The sequence below is a fragment of the Lacerta agilis genome, chromosome 17, assembly GCF_009819535.1.
Source record: "Lacerta agilis isolate rLacAgi1 chromosome 17, rLacAgi1.pri, whole genome shotgun sequence".
Classification (NCBI taxonomy): domain Eukaryota; kingdom Metazoa; phylum Chordata; class Lepidosauria; order Squamata; family Lacertidae; genus Lacerta; species Lacerta agilis.
In genome coordinates, this window is record NC_046328.1 from 36,403,306 (window position 1) to 36,428,054 (window position 24,749).

Below are 24,749 nucleotides of genomic sequence, written 5' to 3' on the forward strand. Positions count from 1 at the left end.
CGTGCCAAATCTGGCCACCGCGGTTGGAGGCGTCGGTCGCACCTGTTCTGTATAATAATATAATTGATCTGGTGTGGCGTGAAATGCCAGCGCTTAGTCACCTTGAAAAGAGGGATGCAAACGCCGCCCACGAGCTGATAGCTAGAGCCACAGTGCAAGTTTTTCACCCCTGCGCTAATGGAAGAATTAGAAGGGAGAGGAGAAGGTTTGCTGGGGGTGCGTGCTTGCGTGACAATGTCCCTCCCTCCCAGATGAATAATGACACATGAGACACTGTCTCGAATTTAATGGGCGTACTGGCCACAACTTTATCGGTTACGGATGTTGAGCGGTATTGGCTTAGGCATTGGACCCTAACCACTATATCTGACCCCAACCCAGGTGTTGGAGGTCCGTGAAGGGTTAACCACCGAGGGCAGCCCCACTGATGCTTATCAGGGGGAACTGCCCCTGTGATCACCGATTGGGGCGTTAACCTCCCTAGGCTTCGGACAGGGCCACGCTCCCCCGGAAACCTGTAACGGAATACCCTTCCAATGAGGGGCTGGTGATGGCGCCACCTCCCCTTTTCACTTCTATTGATGTTGTTGTTCAGTCGTTCAGTCGTGTCTGACCCTTCGTGACCCCATGGACCAGAGCACGCCAGGCACCCCTATCCTCCACTGCCTCCCGCAGTTTGGCCCAACTCATGCCAGTCACTTTGAGAACACTGTCCAACCATCTCGTCCTCTGTCGTCCCCTTCTCCTTGTGCCCTCCCATCTTTCCCAACATCAGGGTCTTTTCCAGGGAGTCTTCTCTTCTCATGAGGTGGCCAAAGTATTGGAGCCACAACTTCAGGATCTGTCCTTCCAGTCAGCACTCAGGGCTGATTTCTTTAAGAATGGATAGGTTTGATCTTCTTGCAGTCCATGGGACTCTCAAGAGTCTCCTCCCCACCATAATTCAAAAGCATCAATTCTTCAGCGATCAACCTTCTTGATGGTCCAGCTCTCACTTCCGTACATTACTACTGGGAAAACCATAGCTTTAACTATACGGACCTTTGTCGGCAAGGTGATGTCTCTGCTTTTTAAGATGCTGTCTAGGTTTATCATTGCTTTCCTCCCAAGAAGCAGGCGTCTTCTAATTTCGTGACTGCTGTTATCCAATGCCTAACCGCCAGACCAAAAGTTGTGCTGAATTGCTACGAGGTAGGCGAATAAAACCCGATTTGGCTAGCCCAAATGGGGAAAAGTCCTACCAGGCCCCCCAGCCAACTGGGGCGACCAACCAGAGTCCATAGCAAGGTCAAGAGCTAACCTAAAGGGTGGGTGGGCAGGAGAACCGATGCAGCTGGGGGGCAGAGAAGGAGAGGGGGAAGGATTCCCGCCGTCTCCTAGTTAAAGGGATGCCCGGCCATGCCCCTCGGCCGACCGGATTGGTCGGCCTTCAGGGGGGGCGGCGGGAATCCAGCCAATCGCGCAGGGGCTGTGACGCCCGCAACGCCACCTCCTGCTCATGGGCGGAAGTGGCTTTGCGTCAGTTTAACATTTCTGATGCAGTGGTAGTATCTTGGTTCTCAAAGGCCTTGGTACTCAAACAACTTGGAGCCCAAACACTGCAAACCCGGAAGTAAGTGTTCCGGTTTGCAAACTTTTTCCGGAAGCCGAACGTGCTCCGTTTTGAGTCTTACGCCGAGGTCTGTCTGTTTGTGCTGTTTATTTTTGCGTTTTAGTTTTTGCGGTTCTTTTCGTTTTGTTTTTGTGATAGCGTGGAACCCAGTTCAGCTACTGATTGATTGATTGATTGTGTGACTGAGGTACATTATTGCTTTCATTTTACGAATCAACAGCCTCGTTCGATAGTAAAATTCAGGTTAAATTGCTGTTTTAGGGGTTGTTTTTAAAAGTCTGGACTGGATTAATCCAGGGGTTAGCAAAAAAATTCAGCAGGGGGCCGGTCCACTGTCCCTCAGACCTTGTGCGGGGCCGGACTATATTTTGAAAAAAAAAATATGAACGATTTCCTATGCCCCACAAATAACCCAGAGATGCACTTTAAATAAAAGGACACATTCTACTCATGTAAAAACACCAGGCAGGTGCCACAAATAACCCAGAGATGCACTTTAAATAAAAGGACACATTCTGCTCATGTAAAAACACCAGGCAGGCCCCACAAATAACCCAGAGATGCATTTTAAATAAAAGCACACATTCTGCTCATGTAACAACACACTGATTCCCGGACCATCCGTGGGTCGCATGTAGAAGGCGATTGGGCCGCATCCGACCCCCGGGCCTTAGTTTGGGGACCCCTGGATTAATCTGTTCTGCATTACTTTCTATGGGAAGGCATGCCTTGGTTTTGGAACGCTTTGGTTTTGGAACGGACTTCCTGAACAGATTTAAGTTTCAGAACAAAAGGTACCACTGTATTTGGAAGTGAAGAAGAGGTGTGGCCTTGCGAGGGTCCTGGGGGCCGCATCCTGCTACCTGGGGAGGGGGGGGTGGATTTGGCCTGCCGACCAGAAGTGCACCATCCCTTCTGTATTTGTGCTCTTCTAGAATCCTCCCCTCCTCCCCTGTACGATATAAATACATAATATAGAATTATTATTGAAAACCGACTCTATCTCTGGTGTCTCGCTTCTTGGATTCTAATTATACACCAGCTGGAAAGTTCGGTTTAACAAGTGTAAACATAATCCGACATCACAGTCTTCTCACCTCGTCCGCGTCTTAGGAGAATATATGTGTTTTTGTGTGTGTGTGTGTGTGTGTGTAATATTTCCCCCCCCCAAAAAAAACCCACCTCTGCAACAACCCATAGACAACCCCAGCGAGCCAGCGCATCATCGAAGGATTAAGGAGACTTCAAGGAAGGAGATCTTGGTGGAAATTAATTTTCAGGCTCCCTGAGAAAAGGATGCGTGTAGTTTGCAAGGTGGGGGGGGGGGGAGGGAGGGGTGAGCTGGAAGCCGAAATAAGGTTGGCTGCCTGTTCTCTTCATTGGCAAACTCATTTCAGACGGTTGATTGCTAGTGTGTGCGGGGGGGGGGGCGGTGGAGAGGGAGGGCAAGGGGGGGGCTGTTTGCCCAAGTTCCTGGCATCCTGGAGCGAGGGAATATGGGAGGGAGAGAAAGAGAGGGGGGAATGAATGTGTTCGGGGAAGATGTTTTTAGAGAGTCTCCTCTGAGTTTGTTGGGTGTTGGTTGCCTGGGGGGGTGGGGGTGTTGTTATTTGTTTGTTTTGTCCCGTTCGCAAATCGCGTCCCCCCGAAAAACACACGTCGAAATGCATCCCTAAAAGCCATCTGCCAAAGAAATGCACCTCTAAAAAGTTTTGGGGGGGACAAATTTGCCTCAAAACTATTCCCTCTGTAAAAGTCATTAACGCCAGCCTTTCCCCCCCTTCCGACATGAGGACTAGGAACATGGCTCTTTAGAATCCAAATGCTAGGCGGGGTATAAATAATAAATAATACCGTATTTTCCGGCGTATAAGACGACTGGGCGTATAAGACGACCCCCAACTTTTCCAGTTATAATATGGAGTTTGAGATATACTCGACCGCAGACTCTCCACCCGGCGTATAAGACGACTCCCCGACTTTTGAGATTTTCCTGGATTAAAAAGTAGTCTTATACGCCAGAATATACAGATTTAATTATCACTATTGTTCATAAAAGCAACCTGTTTTCTTCTGCCATGAGGACTAGGAACTTGACATTTAAGGATAAATTAAAAGTCCAGCGTTTCTCAGTTTTGTGCAAAAGTCCTGTGGGTTCGCCTCTTCTTTCCAAATGCGACCCAGTGTTTTTCTTCCCCCCCCCCCACTCTTTCCATCTCTTCTCCTTCTCCCTGGCTAGGTGATTCCGCCTCCATAAATATCACACGGCTGTTTTCATTGCCATGCATGGCTAGAACGTGCATCCCCCCCCCACGGGCTATTTATAAAGGTTGGCGCTTCGCCCCTCAATCTGGGCAGGCTGCCCCATTGCCCAGGGCATTGGAAATCCACTTCGGGTTCCTTCTCCTCACGTTCCGTTGGTGGCTCTTATTCCACAACGACCTTTCGAGGTAGGCAAATTCCTTAAAAAAAAAAAAAGCAGGAAAGTGAAATTTGGATGAATCTGCGACCGCCGTGAGACTTGAACTATTGCAGAAATGCTGAAGCCATCTGGGGTTCAACTTGTCGAGCCGAAAGGGCTCCCGCAAGGGCATCTATTCAACCCCTCACCGGCGCAGGAAATCCACCAGTCAGGCAGCCACCAAAACCTCTAGCCATGGGTGGGCAAACTAAGGCCTGGGGGCCAGATGCCGCCCAATCGCCTTCTCAATCCGGCCCGCGGACGGTCCAGGAATCAGCGTGTTTTTACATGAGTAGAATGTGTCCTTTTATTTAAAATGCATCTCTGGGTTATTTGTGCGGCATAGGAATTCGTTCATATTTTTTTTCCAAAATATAGTCCGGGCCCCCACAAGGTCTGAGGGACAGTAGACCGGCCCCCTGCTGAAAAACTCTGCTGACCCCTGCTCTGGGCGGTGTGTTGAGCAGCTCAGACCATCAGAAGGGCCTTCCTAATGTTAGAAACCGGACTTCTGCCCAGTCGAACTATTGGTCCGTTGGCTCAGTATTCCCTGCACTGACTGGCAGCAGCTGTCGGGGTTCAGACAGGGGACACCCCCTGCCCTACCTGGTGGTGTTGGGGGTTGGATCTGGGGCCTTTCCCATGGAACACAGGTGCTCTACTACTGAGCTATGGCAGTTCCTGCTCTTTGGAACTCCCTGCCGATTGATATCAAGCCTTCATTGTATTGGGAACTGGACCGAAGTCGTGTAAAATGGCTTCTGGTTATTTCTCTGATTTGTGGGGGTCCAGCACCCACTAGTATGATTACAGTTCTACAGCCGGCGGGGTGGGGAGGACAGCTTTTTTTTTACCTCCCGGGCGGAAATCTGTGGGGGGGGGCACATACAAGCAGTAGAAGGAGAAAGTGCCTGAAGTGGGTGGGGCCAGGTTGGGAAGTGGGCGGAGCTAACTCCTTTTCTCTCTCTTAATTGCCACCCACATGAAACTGGACTGTGGATCAAACATGCCTGAAGGGCACCCGCCTCTAGTCATAGAAATACTGGAAGGGACCCTGGGGTCATCTAGCCCAACCCCTACCGCAAGACATTATCTAATGGGTGTAAACTCAAGTTGACTTAACCACGTTCTCGCCCTCTCTTTTCTACTTCACACCGTGTCTAAAGTTTTAGGATTGGCCGCCGGACGGTGTGGCAGTAGCCACGATGCTCAGGCTTGGTTAGGATTCAAAATGGAGGTAGACTGCTTTTGAACTAGGGGGCTCTATTTCCAAGAGGTAGTTTTCACCGCGACTAGGCTGCCTGTCAGCATGCTTTTCGCTATGTTTTTATATCATTGATGCTTCGCAATATGTTTCTAATGTTGTACGCCGCCTTGAGATCTTCTGATAAAGGGCAATATATAATTTAATTTTTTTATTATTATTAGTCAGTATTTATTACAGTTTCAACTTTTTACTCTATTATGACACAGTATAAGGCTGCATACACACCAAACATTCAAAGCACAAAGACTCCTGGGAACTATAGTATGTTAAGGGTGCTTGGGACTGTAGCTCTGGGAGGTGCAAACTACAGTTCCAAGATTCCTTAGAAGAAGGACTGTGCTTTATGGTGTGCATATGAAGCCTAACTTCCAGCACACAAAAGACACCACCACACCACCCCTTTTATATTTTTTAAAAGGTCTATTCTAGGCGCCGTTTCAACAATACTTCCCCATATTGCGGAGAAGCAGGATTGAATCTCGTTCTCCCATCTTGCCGGTAAGGCACGCATATCGTTTTCTCTCTGTGCAACTTTTCCTCTGCAGTAATTGGAGGAACATCTGGGCCTCTGGCTCAAGCACACACAGAGAGAGAGACTGCGCTCCCCAAGGATGCAAAACTGCGCCAGGTAGACGTCGAGAAAGGAGACGGACAGTTCCCAGAAGAGGTTCCTCTCACGTCACCAGACTGCTGGGGGCCGATCCTTCTGTGACTTTGGGGATCCAGAGAGACAGGGGCATGTGGGGAGGGACAGGGGGGTACTGGTTAAGCGGTGCTGGAAAGGAGAAAGAATCAGAGAGAGAGAGAGAGAGAGAGAGAGAGGCCTTAGGAGACAATTCCTCTTTTTTTAATAAGAATTTATTGGATTTTAATAAAAGCATACACAAAATACAAATGCAAACAATACAAAAACTACAAAACAAAATACACACAAACAAAACACTTATTTATCCATCCTTATCCTCTTTATAATAATAAGTTTGGGACTTCCTCGCTTTCTCTCTTCTGCGTTCATTTCTAATCTTTAGTAACTTTGTAACATTGTAAATCTACTTTCTAACACTTAATCTTAATTTTACAATTATCATCAACATATCTTAAATCGTATTCTTATCAGAATCTTACTCTTATCATTAAAAACCACCAAGACAATCTTATTCTTATCAAACAAAACATCAAATTCCACATCTCAACCTCTTTTATCCTCTTTTAACTAAACTTTGTTATATAATATGATGACAATTCCTTTTAAAATTCTGAACTACCGTATTTTTCCGTCTATAAGACGCCCCCTGGATTTTTGGGGACTCAGATTTAAGAAAACCTTAAATACACTATCTGTGTATAAGACGCCCCCCCCCCCCCAATTTTTGACATTATTTTGACATCCTATACACAGAAAAATACGGTAATTTGTGGCGGTGCTCAACCGCTCTTCATCAGGGCTAGTGCGGAAAGTCTCTGCCCTCAAGGAGCTTACAGCGTAGAACTGGGCAGCTAAGAAAAGATGGGGATAGGTTGCTTGAAATTGATAGTCGATAAGAGTCCTACTCTGAGTAGGACCTTTTCGGATGCAGTCTTAACAGTTTGGCACCAGGAGCTCTCTCTAGTAAGAAACTTCATCCGATCCTGTGAATTGCTGTAATAAATCCTAGATAATTCTGAGCGGCTCACTCGGCTGGTATCGAACCCAGTGAACTGAATATTTAGCTGACGCCTTTCCTTCTTTTCATTATAGGTTTGTCCGGGAAAATGAAATCCCCATGTAGGAAATGCGATTTTATTTTTATAGCCATCGCTGGTGGTTTTATTGCAGATTTTACACAATCCTGTTACTTTGATTTGTTGATTTCCACTTCGACTTTTTTTTTAAAAAAAAATTATCTTATGGTCTGCAAACCTCTCGGAGAGGCGCAGGCTATCGAGCAGCCTGTAATTGCGATAATAATCACTGCTTCATAAAAGCTAACTAATTATTAAGCACTTGGAGAGGAAAGCAATAAGAGTTTAAATGCCAGAATTGCCTGTTATTTCTCCGTGCTAGGAGCTGTACAGAAACAGCGCTCCATAAATACGATAAATGGGCTGATTTGTTATTATAGAGCTAGGAGCTGCAAGTAACGGGAGCTTCATAAATACTATAAATGCTAATTATTTAGCGCAAGGCCTGTATATAATAAGAAGTCCATCCATGCCACAGTTGCCAATTATTTAGTACTGGGAGCAGCGGAGAATAAGAGTTTTTTTTGTTTTCTCTGCCGATGGCCTGTGGATTGCAGTCTTTACAAAAAAAGACGAGCGATAACTTGGGAGAGGAATTGTACTCTGCAAAATTGATGGTTGTATTATTATTATTATTATTATTATTATTATTATTATTATTATTATTTTATTTGTACCCCGCCCATCTGGCTGGGTCCCCCCCAGCCACTCTGGGCTGCTTCCAACAAATATTAAAATACATTAAAATGTCACAGATTAAAAACTTCCCTAAACAGGGCTGCCTTCTGAATGTATTTTCTGAATGTCAAGTAGTTGCTTATCTCTTTGACCTCTGATGGGAGGGCGTTCCACAGGGCGGGCACCACCACCGAGAAGGCCCTCTGCTTGGTTACCTATACAGGGCTGCCTTCAGATATCTTCTAAAGGTTGTACAGTCCCTTATCTGCTTGGTTCGCGAGTCACATAACTCCAGACCCTCTAATATTTATCTGCCGAAAACAGGGATGTCCTAAGGAAAATGGAGAGGGACGCGGGTGGCGCTGTGGGTTAAACCACAGAGCCTAGGGCTTGCCGATCGGAAGGTCGGCGGTTCGAATCCCCGCAATGACGGGGTGAGCTCCCATTGCTTGGTCCCTGCTCCTGCCAACCTAGCAGTTCGAAAGCACGTCAAAAGTGCAGGTAGATAAATACCGTATTTTTCGCTCCATAAGACGCACTTTTTTCCTCCTAAAAAGTAAGGGGAAATATCTGTGCATCTTATGGAGCGAATGGTGGTCCCTGGAGCCAAATTTCCCAGGGGCCAAAAGAGGATCATGCTTTTTATTTTACAAAGAGAAAAGGGTGTGTGGAAAGGACCCGCTCAGCAGCTGATCACCAAGAGATCGGGAGAGAGATAGGAGTCCCTGGCTCCCTTTCAGTCCCACCCTCTTGCCCAGGCCTCCATTGTTGAATGTGCTGCAGAGGGAGGTTGTTTGTTTCCCCAGTGACATGTGACTGGATGATTAGATTATCTGTCTGGAAACTGTAGAAAAGGCTCCCTTTCTTTTAGAAGCTGCAGAAATGTGAGTTGAATCCCATAAAAACGGGGCTTTCCCTCTTTGCTTTTCCCCCTTTGCAAAAGGAGCTTTGCTTTTCCCCCTTTGCAAAAAAAGCTGCAAAACTTTTAGTTTATCCTCAAAAAACCAGGGCTTTTCCCTTTGCAAAAAAGCTGCAAAACTTTTAGCTGATCCTCAAAAAAAACAGGGCTTTTAGAGGAGGAAAACCAGAAAAAATATTTTTTCCCCCTTGTTTCCTCCCCTAAAAACAAGGTGCGTCCTATGGTCCAGTGCGCCCTATGGAGCGAAAAATGCGGTAGGTACCGCTCCGGCGGGAAAGTAAACGGCATTTCCCTGCGCTGGTCTGATTCGCCAGAAGCGGCTTAGTCATGCTGGCCACGTGACCTGGAAGCTGTACGCCGGCTCCCTCGGCCAGTAAAGCAAGATGAGCGCCGCAACCCCAGAGTCGTCTGCGACTGGACCTAATGGTCAGGGGTCCCTTTACTTTTAAGGAAAATGGGGACATTCCGGGATCAAATCAGAAACAAGGACAGCTCTTGTAACTCCTGGGCTCAGAGATCTGTGCCGGTTGCCAGTTTGCTATCAGGCCAGATTCAAAGCATTGCTGTTAGTTTATAAACCCCTCAAGAGCTGTGTTCTTTTCGGCACCTGCTTAAAATGTTTTCGTTCAGACAAGCCCCTGCCTAGACATGGAGAGCGATGTGTGTTTTAATGATGTGTATCAATGTGTGTTTCAGTTGAGATTCCTGCGTTACGAGGGGCTGGACTAGATGACTTTTGGGGGTCCCTTCCAACACAATGATTCTAGGAATCTCTTTTTAGTTCATTGCTGATTTGAATGTTTTAAATGTTGCTTCTATGGATAATTTAATTCTCTTTGTAAACCACTTTGAGGTCTGTTTGTCTTTTTTACAACCAAGCCGTTTTTGCAATTTATGAAATAAATAAAATCATAGCAACAGGGAATACTAATTTATACCTGTTGCTTATGTGTTGGAGGTGCTGATTTGCAAATGCCTTGTTCGTTTAAGGAAATGACTGTTTATAGACATATAATGTATATAATAAAAATTGAAGGAACTTAAAAGAGAGAGACCCTCCGAGCCTTAATTGATCCTTGCCGGATTCCAGCCTGCCCCACACAATCTGACCTCTAGGGCTCTGGGATGATGTCCCCATTTCCCCAAAAGTTTTTTGGGGGTGAGTGGGAAGCTTGTTTCCATCCGATCTGTGGAAGGGGATTTCCACTGCAACCCGATCCGGGACACCAGCTGTCCTACGCCGATTCGTGGCCGTGCATTCAGGAATAGACAAATTGTACACTGTTAATTCACCAAACAAATGGGGGGGGGAACGCCTTAGATATTTATAGTGTTTGGTGCTGTGAGCGTTGAGACTCTCTTAGCAAGACTCTGCACCCACCTTTCATTCCGGGTCAGCAGGAAAGTTTTAGGGGGCTCAGTTGCAGCTGCAGTTGCCCCCCAGAATCTGTGGGTTCACCCTCCCTGCCCCCCAAAAGCTGTTTCAGTTTTTCAGCTCTGCTCCAGAAAACACCTGAAGTGTGCTGGGTGCATCTGAGCATGCACAGAGTTCATTTACCTGGCCTGGGGCTTTCCCACAACTTGACTGCGATTGGAGAGGAATGGGCCGATAAATCAATGTCTGAAGTTATTTTATCCAATCGTTGCCACCTAATTTATTGTGTTTGGGCTGTTCCTCCTATTAGCAATCATGGGAAAGTTTTTTTTTTTTTAAATCCTCATGAAAATATATCAGCAAATACGCATGTGTCTGCATCAATTTTTGACTGACACACACCCCTTTTGTTGATTTTTTCCCCTGGGAATCCATTTTTATTGAAATTTTCCATGATAAAATAAAAAGAACGGACTAATCTACAAAGTCTAATAACAAGAGCCAAATTAGAAGAAAAGAAAGGCAATAGGAAACTACAAAGCCCTCTCTCGATGCTATATCTCTCTCCCCCCCCATTTTTTATTAAAGATTTCTTGGTTTACAAAAGTATGTGCAATGTCTCTTTTTTCAAGTTTGACCTACACACTTCTGTAAGGCTCTGTATGTTCAAAGCAATATCATCCCAGTTGTGGCCTCTTCCAATAATCCTGGGAACTGTAGTTTGCTAACAGTTGTTAGCAACTTTTTTTTAGTTTCAAAAAATGCACCAAAACTTTAGAAAAAGAATTATCTCCACTGAATTTGGTGTGGGGGTACCATTTGGGCTGAAGACCCGTCCCCCTGCAGCTGTTTTTGAAAATGCAAATAGGAGTCGTTCCTCCAAAATAGGGAAAGAATAGGGTTTTTTATTTTTAAAAAACAGATTTTAAAAATACAAAAAGGAGGGAGAATCTCTGTTGAATTTGGTGTGGGAACCATTCGTGAAATTTGGGGTGGGTGGTTGCAATGGTTTTTATTTTTAAGTATAGATAACTCATTCCTCCAAAATAAATAGGGGAGGGGAATAGATTTTTTTAAAAAAGAAAACAGATTTTGGAACTATCCCTGCAAAGGGGGAGAGAACCTGTGCTGGATATGTGGGCGTGAAGTGTTCAGACCCCAACCCTGCTCTTTCCTGCTCTCTTCCAGGGCCTGCCGAAGGGAAGCATGTTTCGCTCCTAGGACCCGCCCCCCTCGCTTCTCCTCTCCTCCCGGGAAAGTTCTGAGAATGATCCTTCCCTTCCTCCAGCCTGCCCTTTTATTCTTCCTGGCGTCTGCGACTTCCTTCCCCAAGGATTTGACTCCGCTTAGCACAGTCGGCGGGGCAGGTGAGTGTGCAGCCCGGTTCCAAGCTATTTGCACAACGAAACCAGGGCAGGCAGGTATTCAACAGGTGTTGCTTCCCCCATCCTCCCTTGACCGGAGGGACTGGAGGGTGGGAAAACCATTTGGTCTGTTTGAAAGTGTCTCTCCTAAGAAAGGAAGCAGTCTTCCTAACAGGCGGACAGGTATTCAACAGGTGTTGCTTCCCCCATCCTCCCTTGACCGGAGGGACTGGAGGGTGGGAAAACCATTTGGTCTGTTTGAAAGTGTCTCTCCTAAGAAAGGGAGCACTCTTTCTAACAGGCAGACAGGTATTCAACAGGTGTTGCTTCCCCCATCCTCCCTTGACCGGAGGGACTGGAGGGTGGGAAAACCATTTGGTCTGCTTGAAAGTGTCTCTCCTAAGAAAGGAAGCACTCTTTCTAACAGGCAGACAGGTATTCAACAGGTGTTGCTTCCCCCATCCTCCCTCGACTGAAGAGAATGGAGGGCAGGGGGGAGAACTGGCCCTGAAGATGCTTTTCCTGTAGAAGGGGGCATTTTTTTTTTCCAAATAGGGCATTCTTTGTCTCCCCCTCCCCACCCACCAGGAACATCCCGGTATCCTGTTTTCCGTGGCCTCGCAGGAGACAATGACACTGCCCAGCTAGGCCTGGATTTCCAGAGTATGCTGAGACTCAACCAAACCCTTTTCATTGCCGCGCGGTAAGTGACGGGGCAGGGAAGGTGGTGTTGGCGGCCATTTTGTTTGCGTTTCCAACGTTTGGGGTCCCAGGATCTTGGTCTGAGCTGGGATCTGGCCCTTCGATGCTGAGAACCAGCCATGGACCAGCAGAAGCTGTGATAAAGTCAGGATACAGAGATTCAGATGGAGGACGGACTGCATCCCAGACTGCTCAAATTTTACCTTCCTCAGCAATGCTTGAGTTGTAGAGGTGAGGAAGTTGTTCATCTATTTCTCTTTTTGCTCCCCACCACCCTGCTGGCCATCAGAGACCACGTCTATGCCTTCGATCTCCGACGGACCAAGGACGACTTCTCTCCAAAGAGGGTGAGGGCTTTTTTTTTTACCCACCGGCTTAAGACCTGGTTATGCTACCTAGAACCTGCCTTCGTTGCTATGATGAACCTAGAACACTGAGATCTTGTGTGTGTTGCCTAGTACTGCTCTTTCACTGAGAAGAGCATATTACCTGGAAACAATTCTGCTAAATGTCTGCAATGTTTAAAACCAGTCCCTTGCTTGTTCTAGATCAGGTATCACCTAGAACACTCTTTCACCACCCTCTAACCTTCGCCCTGTTCTGATTTCTCTTTCCTCCACCTCACCCTCAGCACCTCACATGGAAGACGCAAGACATGGAAAATTGTGCGATGAGAGGAAAGCTCCGGGTAAGAACCGCGAGGGTCTCACTTCTAGGGTCTGTATTAGTTTCTGCGTCCTGATTATCCTCGGGACTGACATTGGCATTTGCTTGTGTGAGGTGGGATAGCTCAGTTGGTATAGCATGAGACTCTTCATCTCAGGGCCGTGGGTTCGAGCCCCACATGGAGCGAAAGAAATCTTCATTGAAGGGGATTGGACTAGATAATCCTCATGGTCCCTTCCAACTCTATGGTTCTACTATTGTATTATTTTATTTACTTATTAGCTGGCCCAGCCACGCGTTGCTGTGGGTTTTTTTGTTTTCTTTTCTTTTTAAAATTCTCCTGACCCAGAGAATATTCTGGAAGGTCCTGTTTTTATTCTTCCCTGTCCACTTTCCCTCAGACCATGTGGTAGGCCGGACTATATTTGGGGGGGGGGGGGATGAACTAATTCCTATGCCCCACAAATAACCCAGAGATGCATTTTACACGCGAAGCTGCGGCGGCCATTTTAGGTGAGGGCACAGGCATTGTTGCTCTGGCCAGGTCTGATGATGTCAACGGACGATCCGCCTTTCTATTGGATGCTGTTGGAGTCTTCATTCCTTTTGCTGGTGAGGTATAATAGGCACACCGCTTTTCCCCCCTTTATCCTTTATTTTAGGTATGACAGGTGTGGTTTTTTTCAATTTTTATTATGCCAGATCCTTCCTTGATGGTCAAGTTACGCTTTGTCCTAATTTGATGCTGTTTGGTGCAGCGCTTACAGAGAACATAGGTTTCCGGCGTACACTCAATGGGAACATTTTTTTATATATAGATACCCGCAGGTCTCAGGGCGGTTACAATGTAAAATCACAATATGAAAATCAAAAATTATTCTAAGTGTTCCCCCAACTCTGGGCTAAGTCCTTGACCTTTCTCTCTTTGCCCCAATTCCAGAATGAATGTTACAACTACATCAAAGTCTTGGTTCAGAAGAACGAAGAAACCCTCTTGGCGTGTGGGACAAACGCCTTCAACCCCATGTGCCGGACCTACAAGGTATAAAGCTTGTTTGGGGCCAGTTGATGGATCAGTCGGGAACCTTAACCCCATGGGCCAAATGCGGCCATCTGTCTGCTTCATAGAACTCTCCCTAGCCACGCCCCCTGTCCCCAAGCCACACCCCTCACTGCCCTTCAGCCACACCCTCCCGGAATGTTTTTGACCAGCTGATAATGCCTCTTGCTTTTCTGGATGGAGAAGGGGATGTGAGAGTGTGACAAAAGTAGCCTCTCTTTATTTTATTGTTTTTAAATTAAATTAAATTAAATTATTTTAGTTTTGTTTAGTTTTTTAATGCAATGTAATTATTTTGTTGCTTCGTTTTTAAATTAAATTTAATTATTTTTGTTTTGTTTTGTTTTTTAATTGTTTTGTTTTTTGTTTTAATTATTTTATTTCATTTTGCCGCCATTGGCTCGTTTAATCGCCTTCTTAACAAACCACCTCAAGGGAACTGACGCGTAAGATTAGTAAAAGCGGCAACAGCAAATAGGTTTAAGACAAGACTGAAACCCTACCTGCCGTCCAGCAGTGAGATTTGCCTTTCCCAAATCCACGCTGGTGAAATTTGCAAACGCATTGGAAACGGCAGTCAAATTTGCACGTGCGAAATTTGCATGCGTTGCCCTGCCCCCTTTGCCTCCGGCCCCGCCTGCCTCTGGCAAGCGGCCCTCAGCAGCCATTGTGGCCCTTGAGCCGGGGAAGATTCCCCAGCCGCAAAGGGAGACACCTCCCTGTCGCAAATCGGGCGGATACTTGGCGGCGACGCGAGGAACCGAGCATGTGGGGATCTTTCTTGGGTTTGGGGTGTCGGCCTTTGACTAAACTCACCCCCAATTTCCGCGGCACCCAGATCAGCGACTTGGAGCAGGAAGGGGAGGAGCTGAACGGACAGGCGCGGTGTCCCTTTGACGCAAAGCAAAACAACGTGGCGCTTTTCGCAGGTACGTCTGTGAAACTTGTGTGGTGCGCTTCAGGGTGTGGGTTTTTGTACCGGGACTGTTGCTCGACTCCGACAATGCCAGTGTGGTGTCGCGGTTAAGAGTGTGTGACAAGGACGCAGGAGAGACCTGGGTTCCAATCATGAAGCTTAACGTGGTGGCCTATATCGCAGGGTCGTTGTGAGGGTGAAGAGGACAGAGGGATGAGAAAAAGGTGGGGTGGAATATTTAAGCATTCATCCTTGGGATCCCAGCCTTGCCTGAAAGTTGCTGAGTGAGTTATGGTCTTTCCCCTAAATCAGGCGGGGAACCTCCAGCCCCCCGGCTAAATTTGGCCCCCCAGACTTCCACAACTGGCTGGTGAGGGGGTTTGGGTAGCGTCCTGCAAAGATCTCTGCAAATTTCTACGGAAGGAAAAAGATGCTCCATTTGAATACAAGCTGCTTTTTTTCTGCGGAGGGGAAAATGCTCACATTTTTAGCGACCTCTTTTTGTGCTTTGACAGGTGTCAGTCACCTGGCATCGTTCTGACAGCAGGTGACGGACAGGGGTGGTGGTCCCACCTACCTGCAAAGTTGCTCCGTGGTGGTGGGTGGGTGGGGGAGGTAAAACAATCTGGCCTGGCAGACCAAAAGGATTCCCCTAAAAGCAAGGTTCTAGTCCTTGCGTTTTTGAATAAAAGGCTCCTCCCCACCCAGAAAAAGAACATTATATTGACATGATGTTCAGGCGGCTCACGGTGGGGCATCTGAACAAAAGCTCTCTCTGTGCTGCAACACTCGGTTGCAGCTCCTGCTGGGTCCCATGTTTATGATGTTGCGTGTCTTTCCTGATGAAGCCAAGGAAGTTCCCACTTCTGGTTTGACATTATGAAAGAAGTTAATAACGGGAGTTAATAACTCGAGGTTTCGGCACGGTTGAATGCAGCCTCATGGGAAATTATGGGGTGTGTGTGTCCACCCCCTCTTTTTCCTCTCCTTCGCAGAAGGGAATCTCTATTCCGCCACGGTGGCAGACTTCCAAGCCAGCGACACTGTCATCTACCGAAGTCTGGGCGAGAGGAGCCCGGTCTTGAGGACTGTCAAATATGACTCCAAGTGGCTGCGAGGTGAGGGGAGCGGGAAATGCTGAGGGCGGACTGTGACCAACAGATGCGATTAGAGAGTCCTCTTTTTTCGCCTACGTTCCGGGGACGGCGAAACGGGGAGCGAGTCGGGGGCAGGGGTGAAGGAGAAGAGCTCGATTCGGTTCGCAAACGGCAGGGCAAAAATCTGAATTTTGCAGTGCTGTTCTCCGGCGGATATGCGTCTGCGAGGGGAACATGCGCCCCTAAGCGCATATGCAGGGAGATGGTGCGGTGGAGCGGGAAATGAACGAAGTCTCCCATCTCCTGCGGGAAGAATGGGGGCAACTGCTCAGTTTCTGCCCCCTTTCCTTGATAAAGGTGCTGGTCTTGACCTTTAAAGCCCCATGCGGCTTAGGACCCTCGTACTTATGGGACCGCCTCTCCCTAAGGTCCATGAATAATAATAGCTTAAGGGTCCTGGGCCTTAAAGAAGCCAGATTATCCTCCGCCAGGGCCAGGGCCTTTTCCGTGATGGCTCCGACCTCGTGGAATGCTCTGTCCCATGAGACCAGGGCCCTGCAGGACTTGATCTCCTTCCGCAGGGCCTGTAAGACAGAGCTATTCCGCCTAGCCTTCAATCTAGCCTTATCCTTATTCCTTTTTCCCTTCCCCTTTTTCTATGAAGAAACCCTTACCGAGACCCCACATTAATTTTCTTCCCTGGTCTCCTTGCTGGCCCTAGCAGGACTAATCTGGCCAGTTAGCCCTGGTGATGCCACATTTACCGTATTTTTCACTCCATAGGGCACACCGGATCATAGGGTGCACCTTGTTTTTAGAGGAGGAAACAAGAAAAAAAAATCCTGGTTTTTTTGAGGATCAGCTAAAGGTTTTGCAGCTTTGTTGCAAAGGAAAAAGCCCTGGTTTTTTAGGATCAGCTAAAAGTTTTGCAGCTTTTTTTGCAAAGGGGGAAAAGCAAAGAGGAAAAGCCCCGTTTTTATGGGGTTCAACTCACATTTCTGCAGCTTCTAAAGGAAAGGGAGCCTTTTCTACAGTTTCCTGCAGACAGATAATCTAATCAGCCAGTCACATGTCGCTGGGGAAACAAACAACCTCCCTCTGCAGCACATTGAACAATGGAGGCCTGGGCACGGAGGCGGGGCTGAAAGGGAGCCGGGGACTCTGATCTCTCTCCCGCTCTCTTGCTGATCAGCTGCTGAGCGGGGTCCTTTCAACACCCCCTTTTCTCTTTGTAAAATAAAAAGCATGATCCTCTTTTGGCCCCTGGGCAATTCAGCTCCAGGAACCACCATTCGCTCCATAAGACACACAGATATGTCCCCTTACTTTTTAGGAGGAAAAAAGTGCGTCTTATGGAGTGAAAAATATGGCATGTTGTATTTATGCTGTTTTTAAAGTCGTTTTTAATCAATGTTTTTATGTTTGTTGTTAGCCGCCCTGAGCCCGGTTTTGTTCGGGAAGGACGGGGTATAAATTAAAATTTATTATTATTATTATTAAACGAAATGGCATTCCTGAGAAAATCGCCAGGCGCCCAACCTTTTTAAAACTAACTTCTCCCCCTCCAGAACCACATTTCCTGCATGCGCTGGAGTATGGGAATTACGTCTATTTCTTCTTCCGGGAGATCTCCATGGAATACACCACCCTGGGAAGGGTGAGCATCCAAGATGGCGGGCAGCGCGCATGAATTTTCTGGGGTTTTGAGTGTGCTCGTTCGACAGGGCCGCATTCGTGGGCCCCGCCCTCGACTGGCTTTTAACCGCTGTAGCTTCTTCTCTCTGGGGGAATTGCATAGGTTTGCCATAAGACTATTGATGCAGTGGTTAGAGTGTCAGAGAAACCGGGTTCATACCCCCACTCGGACATGACACTCCCTGGGTGACCTTGGGGCAGGGCGACCTGGCAGGGATGTTTGGGGGATAAAATGGGGACGCAGAAAACTACAGGTGAAACTCGAAAAATTAGAATATCGTGGAAAAGTCCATTTATGCAAGCAATTGTTTTCATTAGCTGCTGGAGTTTAATATATGAGATAGACTCACAACATGCAAAGCGAGATATGTCAAGCCTTGGCTTGTTATAATTGTGATAATTATGGCGTACAGCTGATGAGAACCCCAAAGTTGAAATTGTTAATTTGGGGTTCTCATCAGCTGTACGCCATAATCATCACAATTATAACAAATAAAGGCTTGACATCTAATCGCTTTGCATGTCATGAGTCTATCTCGTATATTACTTTAACCTTTTAAGTTGAATTACTGAAAGAAATGAACCTTTCCACAATATTCTAATTTTTCGAGTTTCACCTGTATGTACCTCACCTTGATTTCTTGTAGGGGAAATGGTGGGCTATAAAAGCAGCAAATCAATAATAAAATAAAAATTTAAAAAAAAATCCCTGTACTGCACGGGGTTGGACTAGATGACCCTTGGGGTACCTTCCAACTCTATAATTATGTGAAATAAGGTGGCTTCCTCTCTTATTCTGACCATGAGGTCTGGAACCTTACTGCATTTTTAGGAGATTTGGTTCTGAGAAACAGCCTGTTCCTGTAACTGGGAACATTGGTGTGTTAGCTTATTAAATGACTATTAAATTTAAGGGGGAGTATTTTATTACAAGGTGGATCATGACAATATAAACACAAAGCAAATTTATGATGACGCTATTTGATTGTGATATGATGGCACACAGGACTAATGAAGCCTAATGGGTAGCAGTAGCCACTGATGACATTAAATATCCCAAGATGGCATTGTTTAGCTATTCCAGCAGACATGCATTTTGTCCCTCTGGGAAAACAACCCGCCCTGATCTCTCTCCCCTCCACCTCCGATTCCAGGTCATCTTCTCCCGGGTGGGGCGGGTGTGCAAGAACGACATGGGGGGCTCTCCCCGAGTGCTGGAGAAATACTGGACCTCCTTCCTCAAAGCTCGCCTCAACTGCTCCGTCCCTGGAGATTCCTTTTTCTACTTCGACGTCCTTCAGGCCGTCACAGACGTGACCCAGGTGAACGGGCGGCCGGCCATCTTCGGGGTCTTTGCCACCCAGTCCAACAGGTAACCAACCACTGATTTCAAAGCCTTCGCCTTCCCCCAAACTTTCCCGAACCTGAGCTGCTGGCTTTGGTGAAACTTGTCTGGGTCCTTAAAGTGGGCTTTGCCCAACCTGAGCTCTTGACTCGGAGGGATCTCCTCTCCTTTGGCAAGAAGGAATTAAAGGGCCTGAGTTTGTAAGCTTGCGCTGAGCTCAAGGCGGTTAAAATGGGCCTTGCAGAACCTGAGCTGTTAGCTTGAATGAGTCTCGCCTCTTTTCCCGCAGCCTTAAAATGAGCCTTGCAGAACCTGATCTGATCATTGTTTTTACAAGGCTTCCTTTGGTGGAAAGGAAGGATACGAATGTGACAGGTGGTCAGTAAGTTTTGCCGAGCCGCTAGCTTGTACGAATCTCGTCTTTCTGGCAAGGCCTTGCAAGACCTGAGCTGCAGTTTTGCACCCTACCGGCTACACCATGCGGCAAGATGAGGCTGCTTTGCATTGGAGAGATATAGGAAGCTGCCTTAGACAGAGACGGACTGTTGGTTCATCTAGCTCAATATTGTCCACACTGACTGGCAGCATCTCCCCAGGGGATGTTCCCAGGTCTCTCCTGGAGATTGAATTTGTGACTGTCTGCATGGCTGGAGCTACAGCTCTTCCTCCTAAGGACGGCGCATGGTTTATGCATGCAATGACAGCAGCTAGGATCCTTTATGCGCAAAAATGGAAGGAAGGAGAAATTTACACCAAAGAAGAACGGATAATTAGAGTGACGAGCTATGCAGAATTGGCAAAGTTAACTGCCAAAATAAGAAAACCTAATGAAGATTTTTTTGTGGAAGATTGGAGGCTTTTTTTTAATATTTAAAGAAACATCATAGCATGATGAATTCACAAGCAGGATTCGAACTCTGAGTTACAGAAGGAGTTAGAGATCATTGTATTGTGGTTTTGATAGAGAGAAGCCAGGGGGAGAAATTTAAAAAAACACACACCATGGAAAACAGGATGGGAAGTCGACAGAACAAAAGAAAACATTGTTATGTGCATATGTGAAATTTATGAAATTTAATATAATATAAATTTAAAAAGACGGCGCAAGTTGCTAGTCCTCACTGATTGCCCTGTTTTTGCTCTCCCCTGCATCCAGCATCACGGGCTCAGCTGTCTGCGCCTTCTACATGGATGAAGTAGAGAGGGTCTTCAACGGCAAGTTCAAGGAGCAGAGGAACGTGGATGCGGCTTGGACCCCCATCCCAGAGGAGAAAGTACCAAGGCCCAGGTAGGAAAGACCCCCGCCCGCACACCCCCAGAACTGACAGATCAGGAGCAGAGACACTTTTTTTCCTTGTCAAGGGTTCCATTCCCACAGGGCCTCATGCCAGATGTGAGCTGGGTGAAAGCAGGGCTGTCTTAAGTATATGCGGTGCCGGGGTGCAAAGATCTGCCCCCCCCCGGTTGCCCAGTCCCCGGCCGCCTCAGCGTCTCACTGGCTCGGTCTCCCCCGAACCGCGGCGCAGAGCCGCCCGCAGCAGAAGAGCCCACCACAGCGCTCCAACGGACGGGCGGGCTCTTCCCCGGACTCAACTCTCGGGCCCCGAATTTGCAGCCCGGCGCCCCTGAGAGCCCGGTGCCCCGCACCCATAGCGCCTATGGGTAAGACGGCCCTGGAGAGAGACAAGTGAGGGTGGTCTCTCTCCCTTTCACTCCTCTCTCCCTTTCTGCCTCTCCTTCTTTCTGAGAAGCCCTGCTTTCCTTTAATTTGGAGATATATGGGAAAGTAGTGCAGATTGTCATGCAATGCAGAGGTAGCTGATTTCCCTCTTGTACGTGTGGCCATTTTTATTTTTTTTAAGGATTCAAATTGAATTTGAGGAGCAGATGGCAGCTGTTTTTGAAACTGCATCCTCAGCCGTCGCTAACCCCCCTCTCCCACTCTTTTAAATAATTGCAAGCAGCGCTGTTCACTTTCTGGTTTACAGAACTTCATCACTAGGAGTGTATGTGTATATATTCCCCAAAGATCAGGGTTTGTCCCTCAAAATTTCAAATAATCGTTGACACTCTCACACGCATACATGTGCACACAGGCCTGCAGACACATCACAATTTTTTTTAAAAAAAGCAATATTCTAGTCCTCAGTGTCCAAACATGTAGGCAGGGGGTGTAGAAATCTGCCACGTGCAGAAGCAGGAGTGGGGCTTGGAGGTTGGGCATGTGTGTGGTTCTTCAATTTATCTGTTTTTTCCTACCACGCCCACCCCAATGCACTTACCTTCCTGATCCCCCAATGCACTTACCTTACAGACCTGGCTGCTGTGCTGGTATCGGGAAAGCGTCGAGCTTCAAAACCTCCAACAGCTTCCCGGACGAGATGCTTGGATTCATCAAGTCCTTCCCTCTCCTTGATGAAGCTGTGCCCTCGGTCACGGAGCAGCCCTGGTTTACGAAGACCACCAGCAGGTGAGTTTTTGCCAGTCATGGATAGAGCCAGGTTACGGAGCTTATGTGCAGGTCTGCCGAATTTCCCCCTCTGCTCCTGGTATACTTTTGAATTCCTTTCTCTTGAGTCAGCTCTGTTTCCACTGAGGTTGGCTTTCCTCTCGATACCGGTAGTAGCAATTTCAAGGAAAGCTTTGCAAGACCTGAGCTTTCCAATTCTTGGAAGAGAACCCAAGCTGCTAGCGGAAGGGAGGAAAGCTGTGCAAGTTCACCTGAAAATAAGCCTTGCAGAACCTGAGCTGTGCTAGCTAGGGAGAAATCTCCCCTTGTGAACAAGCGCCTTTAAAATAAGCCTTGCAGAACCTGAGCTGCTAGCTAGGGAGAAATCTCCCCTTGTGAACAAGCGCCTTTAAAATAAGCCTTGCAGAACCTGAGCTGCTAGCTAGGGAGAAATCTTCCCTTGTGACTAAGCGCCTTTAAAATAAGCCTTGCAGAACCTGAGCTGCTAGCTAGGGAGAAATCTTCCCTTGTGACTAAGCGCCTTTAAAATAAGCCTTGCAGAACCTGAGCTGTTAGCTAGGGAAAAATCTCCCCTTGTGAACATGCACCTTTAAAATAAGCCTTGCAGAACCTGAGCTGTGCTAGCTAGGGAGAAATCTCCCCTTGTGAACCAGCTCCTTTAAAATAAGCCTTGCAGGACCTGAGCTGTGCTAGCTAGGCGGTAGGTAAATTCTCATGCGAAACCTCCTTTTAAACGAAGCATCTTACAACCTGAACTGCTAGCTTTTGAGAACCTTGTCCCCTTTGCAAGTTCTTTAAAACAAGCCTTGCAAAACCTTGCAAAATCTACAAAGTGTCCTTTTCTCCCGGCTAATTCCATTCCTCCTCTCTTCCCTGCCGTTCCCCTCCCAGGTACAAGCTGACCCGTCTGGCTGTGGACACAACGGCTGGCCCCTTCCGAAATTACACGGTCCTTTTCCTGGGCTCAGAAGACGGCACAGTGCTGAAGATCCTCTCCGCCACCACCGAGAATTCCACGGTCCAGACTTTGCTGCTGGAAGAGATGTCTGTCTACAACCCATCGCTGTGAGTCCAGACCCTCTGTTTCCATGCACAGTCTTTTATTTGGATCCTTTAATTTGGAGATGTATGGGACTGAACCTGAGGCCTTCTGCTTGCAGGATTGGAGCTCAGCCACCGTTTCCTTCCAGAGCGTTGACAGTTGGGATGGGGGGGGGGGATTTGGTTTGGTCTGCATTCTAATGCAAAATTAGATGCACATTTGAAGGCGAAATGCAAATCTTAAAGCAAAATCTAATGCAAATCTCAGTGTGAAGTGCCGATCTTAATGTGAATTTTAATGCCCATTTAAAAAGAGAAATGTGAAACTTAATGTGGAATTGGCTGCACACTTCAATGCAATACATAATGTGGAATTGAATGTACCTTTCAATGCAAAACGTAATGTGGAACTGAATGCACATTTCAATGCAAAACGTCATGTGGAACTGAATGCACATTTCAATGCAAAACGTCATGTGGAACTGAATGCACATTTCAGTGCAAAACGTCATATGGAATTGAATGCACATTTCAGTGCAAAATGTCATGTGGAATTTATTTTAACGCACATTTCAGTGCAAAACTTAATGTGGAATTGAATGTACATTTCTATTTGCTTGGTATATTAATGTGCCTTTGCCTAATTCACAGCAATATGTGAACTGTGGCACAGCTATCCTTTGAAATCCACGCTTCTCTGAATTTTGCAATAGAGTTTTGCCAACTCTGGAAAAAAATGTGTACAAAACTGCTCAGCTTGGGGAAGAGAGTACATTAAAATGTGCTGGTCAGTTAAAATAACATACAAAAAAAACGCACATTACAGGGGGGGGGGAACTGATTGCAAAAAAAGGCGTCTGTTGCACCATGCACTAAAACTAAACCACTGGTGATTTTTGTGAGGACTTTTGGAAGAGAAAAAATTGTGGCAAACGGAACTTAAAAACTAGGAAACAATGAGAAATGTGAGAGCGACTGAAAGGGGACAGCATCTGTCCACCTCCAAGTTTTGTCACCTTACTACATCAGGTCCAGCAGGTTTTTGTCGTGCTTCTCAGAAGCCAGCCGGACCTGTTCGACCAAGACATCAGTGGAGGGAGAAATAATAAGCTGTGCACATCCCAGCAAATGGTAGCTTTCATCACATGGCTTTCAAGTCTTTTCTCTTAAAAAATATAAAAAAGCCCAAGCCTGGCAGAACCTCCCCGCCTCCTGCAAGCTCAACTCTGCCCTTCTCCACCCACACTATCTTTTCAACTAGGCTCCTTCTTCTCGCAGCAGGAACGTGTTTTATTCTGAATTTGAAACCTTCTCCCCAGCCTTCACTAACCGCATTTGCAGGTGTTCCGGCGTGGGGAAATTTACTGCCCTGCTCTCCATCTGAGGAGGCGTAAAAGGTCTCTTTCGGCGTCCCGTCTCAGCAAAGGGGCATGGAGGGTTTTTCTTTGGGGGGGGGGTGTTACCCCCCAACGATTCCAGACACACACACACACACATATTATGCAAACTCCCCTTAATTCTGCTGTTTTCGGCCTTCTAAATATTATCGGCAGGAGCCACCGAGGCAAAAATAGAACAGTTAGTTTAATTGGCAATAACATCCTTATCTTATCAGAGTTTGGAGGAGGGGAGGGTTCCGTCTTAGTATTTTTAATTTCGTTGCGCTTCAAGGAGTTTTGAAAGGCGAGCCGTTTCCTATCCCCCGTCTGCGCAACTTCCCGTCACCATTTCCTTATCTCCCCTGGGTGCCCCCTGCCCACCCATTCGCCGACCCCACTCACCCGACCCCCCACATTCCCAGCACCTGGATTTTCTGCAACCGCAGCTCAAATGCCTAATAAAATATGACCATTTCCTCTTACGTGGCAAACTCTAGAGACCCTAACCCAAACTCCCCAAACTCGGCCCTCCAGATGTTTTTGGGACTACAACTCCCATCATCCCTAGCTAACAGGACCAGGGGTCAGGGATGATGGGAATTGTAGTCCCAAAACATCTGGAGGGCTGAGTTTGGGGGTGCCTGCCCTAAACCCAGGGTTCCCAACGTGGGGCATATGCCCCATAGGGGGGCAATTTGATTTTTTTTTGGGGGGGGGAAATTCGAGAATAAGTTAAGTTAATGGACTTTTAGGCTTCCTCCACGTGAATAAGGGACGCAGGTGGCGCTGTGGGTTAAACCACAGAGTCTAGGCTTGCCGATCAGAAGGTCGGCGGTTCGAATCCCCACGATGGGGTGAGCTCCCGTTGCTCGGTCCCAGCTCCTGCCAACCTAGCAGTTCGAAAGCATGTCAAAGTGCAAGTAGATGAATAGGTACCGCTCTGGCGGGAAGGTAAACGGCGTTTCCGTGTGCTGCTCTGG

The 24,749-nt window shown here is 47.2% G+C and overlaps 1 protein-coding gene across 1 annotated transcript in view; it reads left to right on the forward strand.

The window, feature by feature from the left end:
• SEMA6C (semaphorin 6C) overlaps positions 1-24,749 on the forward strand; it is a 112,242-nt gene that overhangs the window by 59,148 nt on the left and 28,345 nt on the right. The window contains 12 exon segments of the mRNA XM_033174609.1: positions 11,223-11,401; positions 11,987-12,101; positions 12,390-12,447; positions 12,732-12,788; positions 13,707-13,808; positions 14,665-14,755; positions 15,738-15,860; positions 17,408-17,496; positions 18,689-18,906; positions 20,036-20,167; positions 21,194-21,349; positions 22,241-22,414. Coding sequence (XP_033030500.1) covers positions 11,302-11,401; positions 11,987-12,101; positions 12,390-12,447; positions 12,732-12,788; positions 13,707-13,808; positions 14,665-14,755; positions 15,738-15,860; positions 17,408-17,496; positions 18,689-18,906; positions 20,036-20,167; positions 21,194-21,349; positions 22,241-22,414 — 1,415 coding nt within the window. The 5' untranslated portion in view covers positions 11,223-11,301.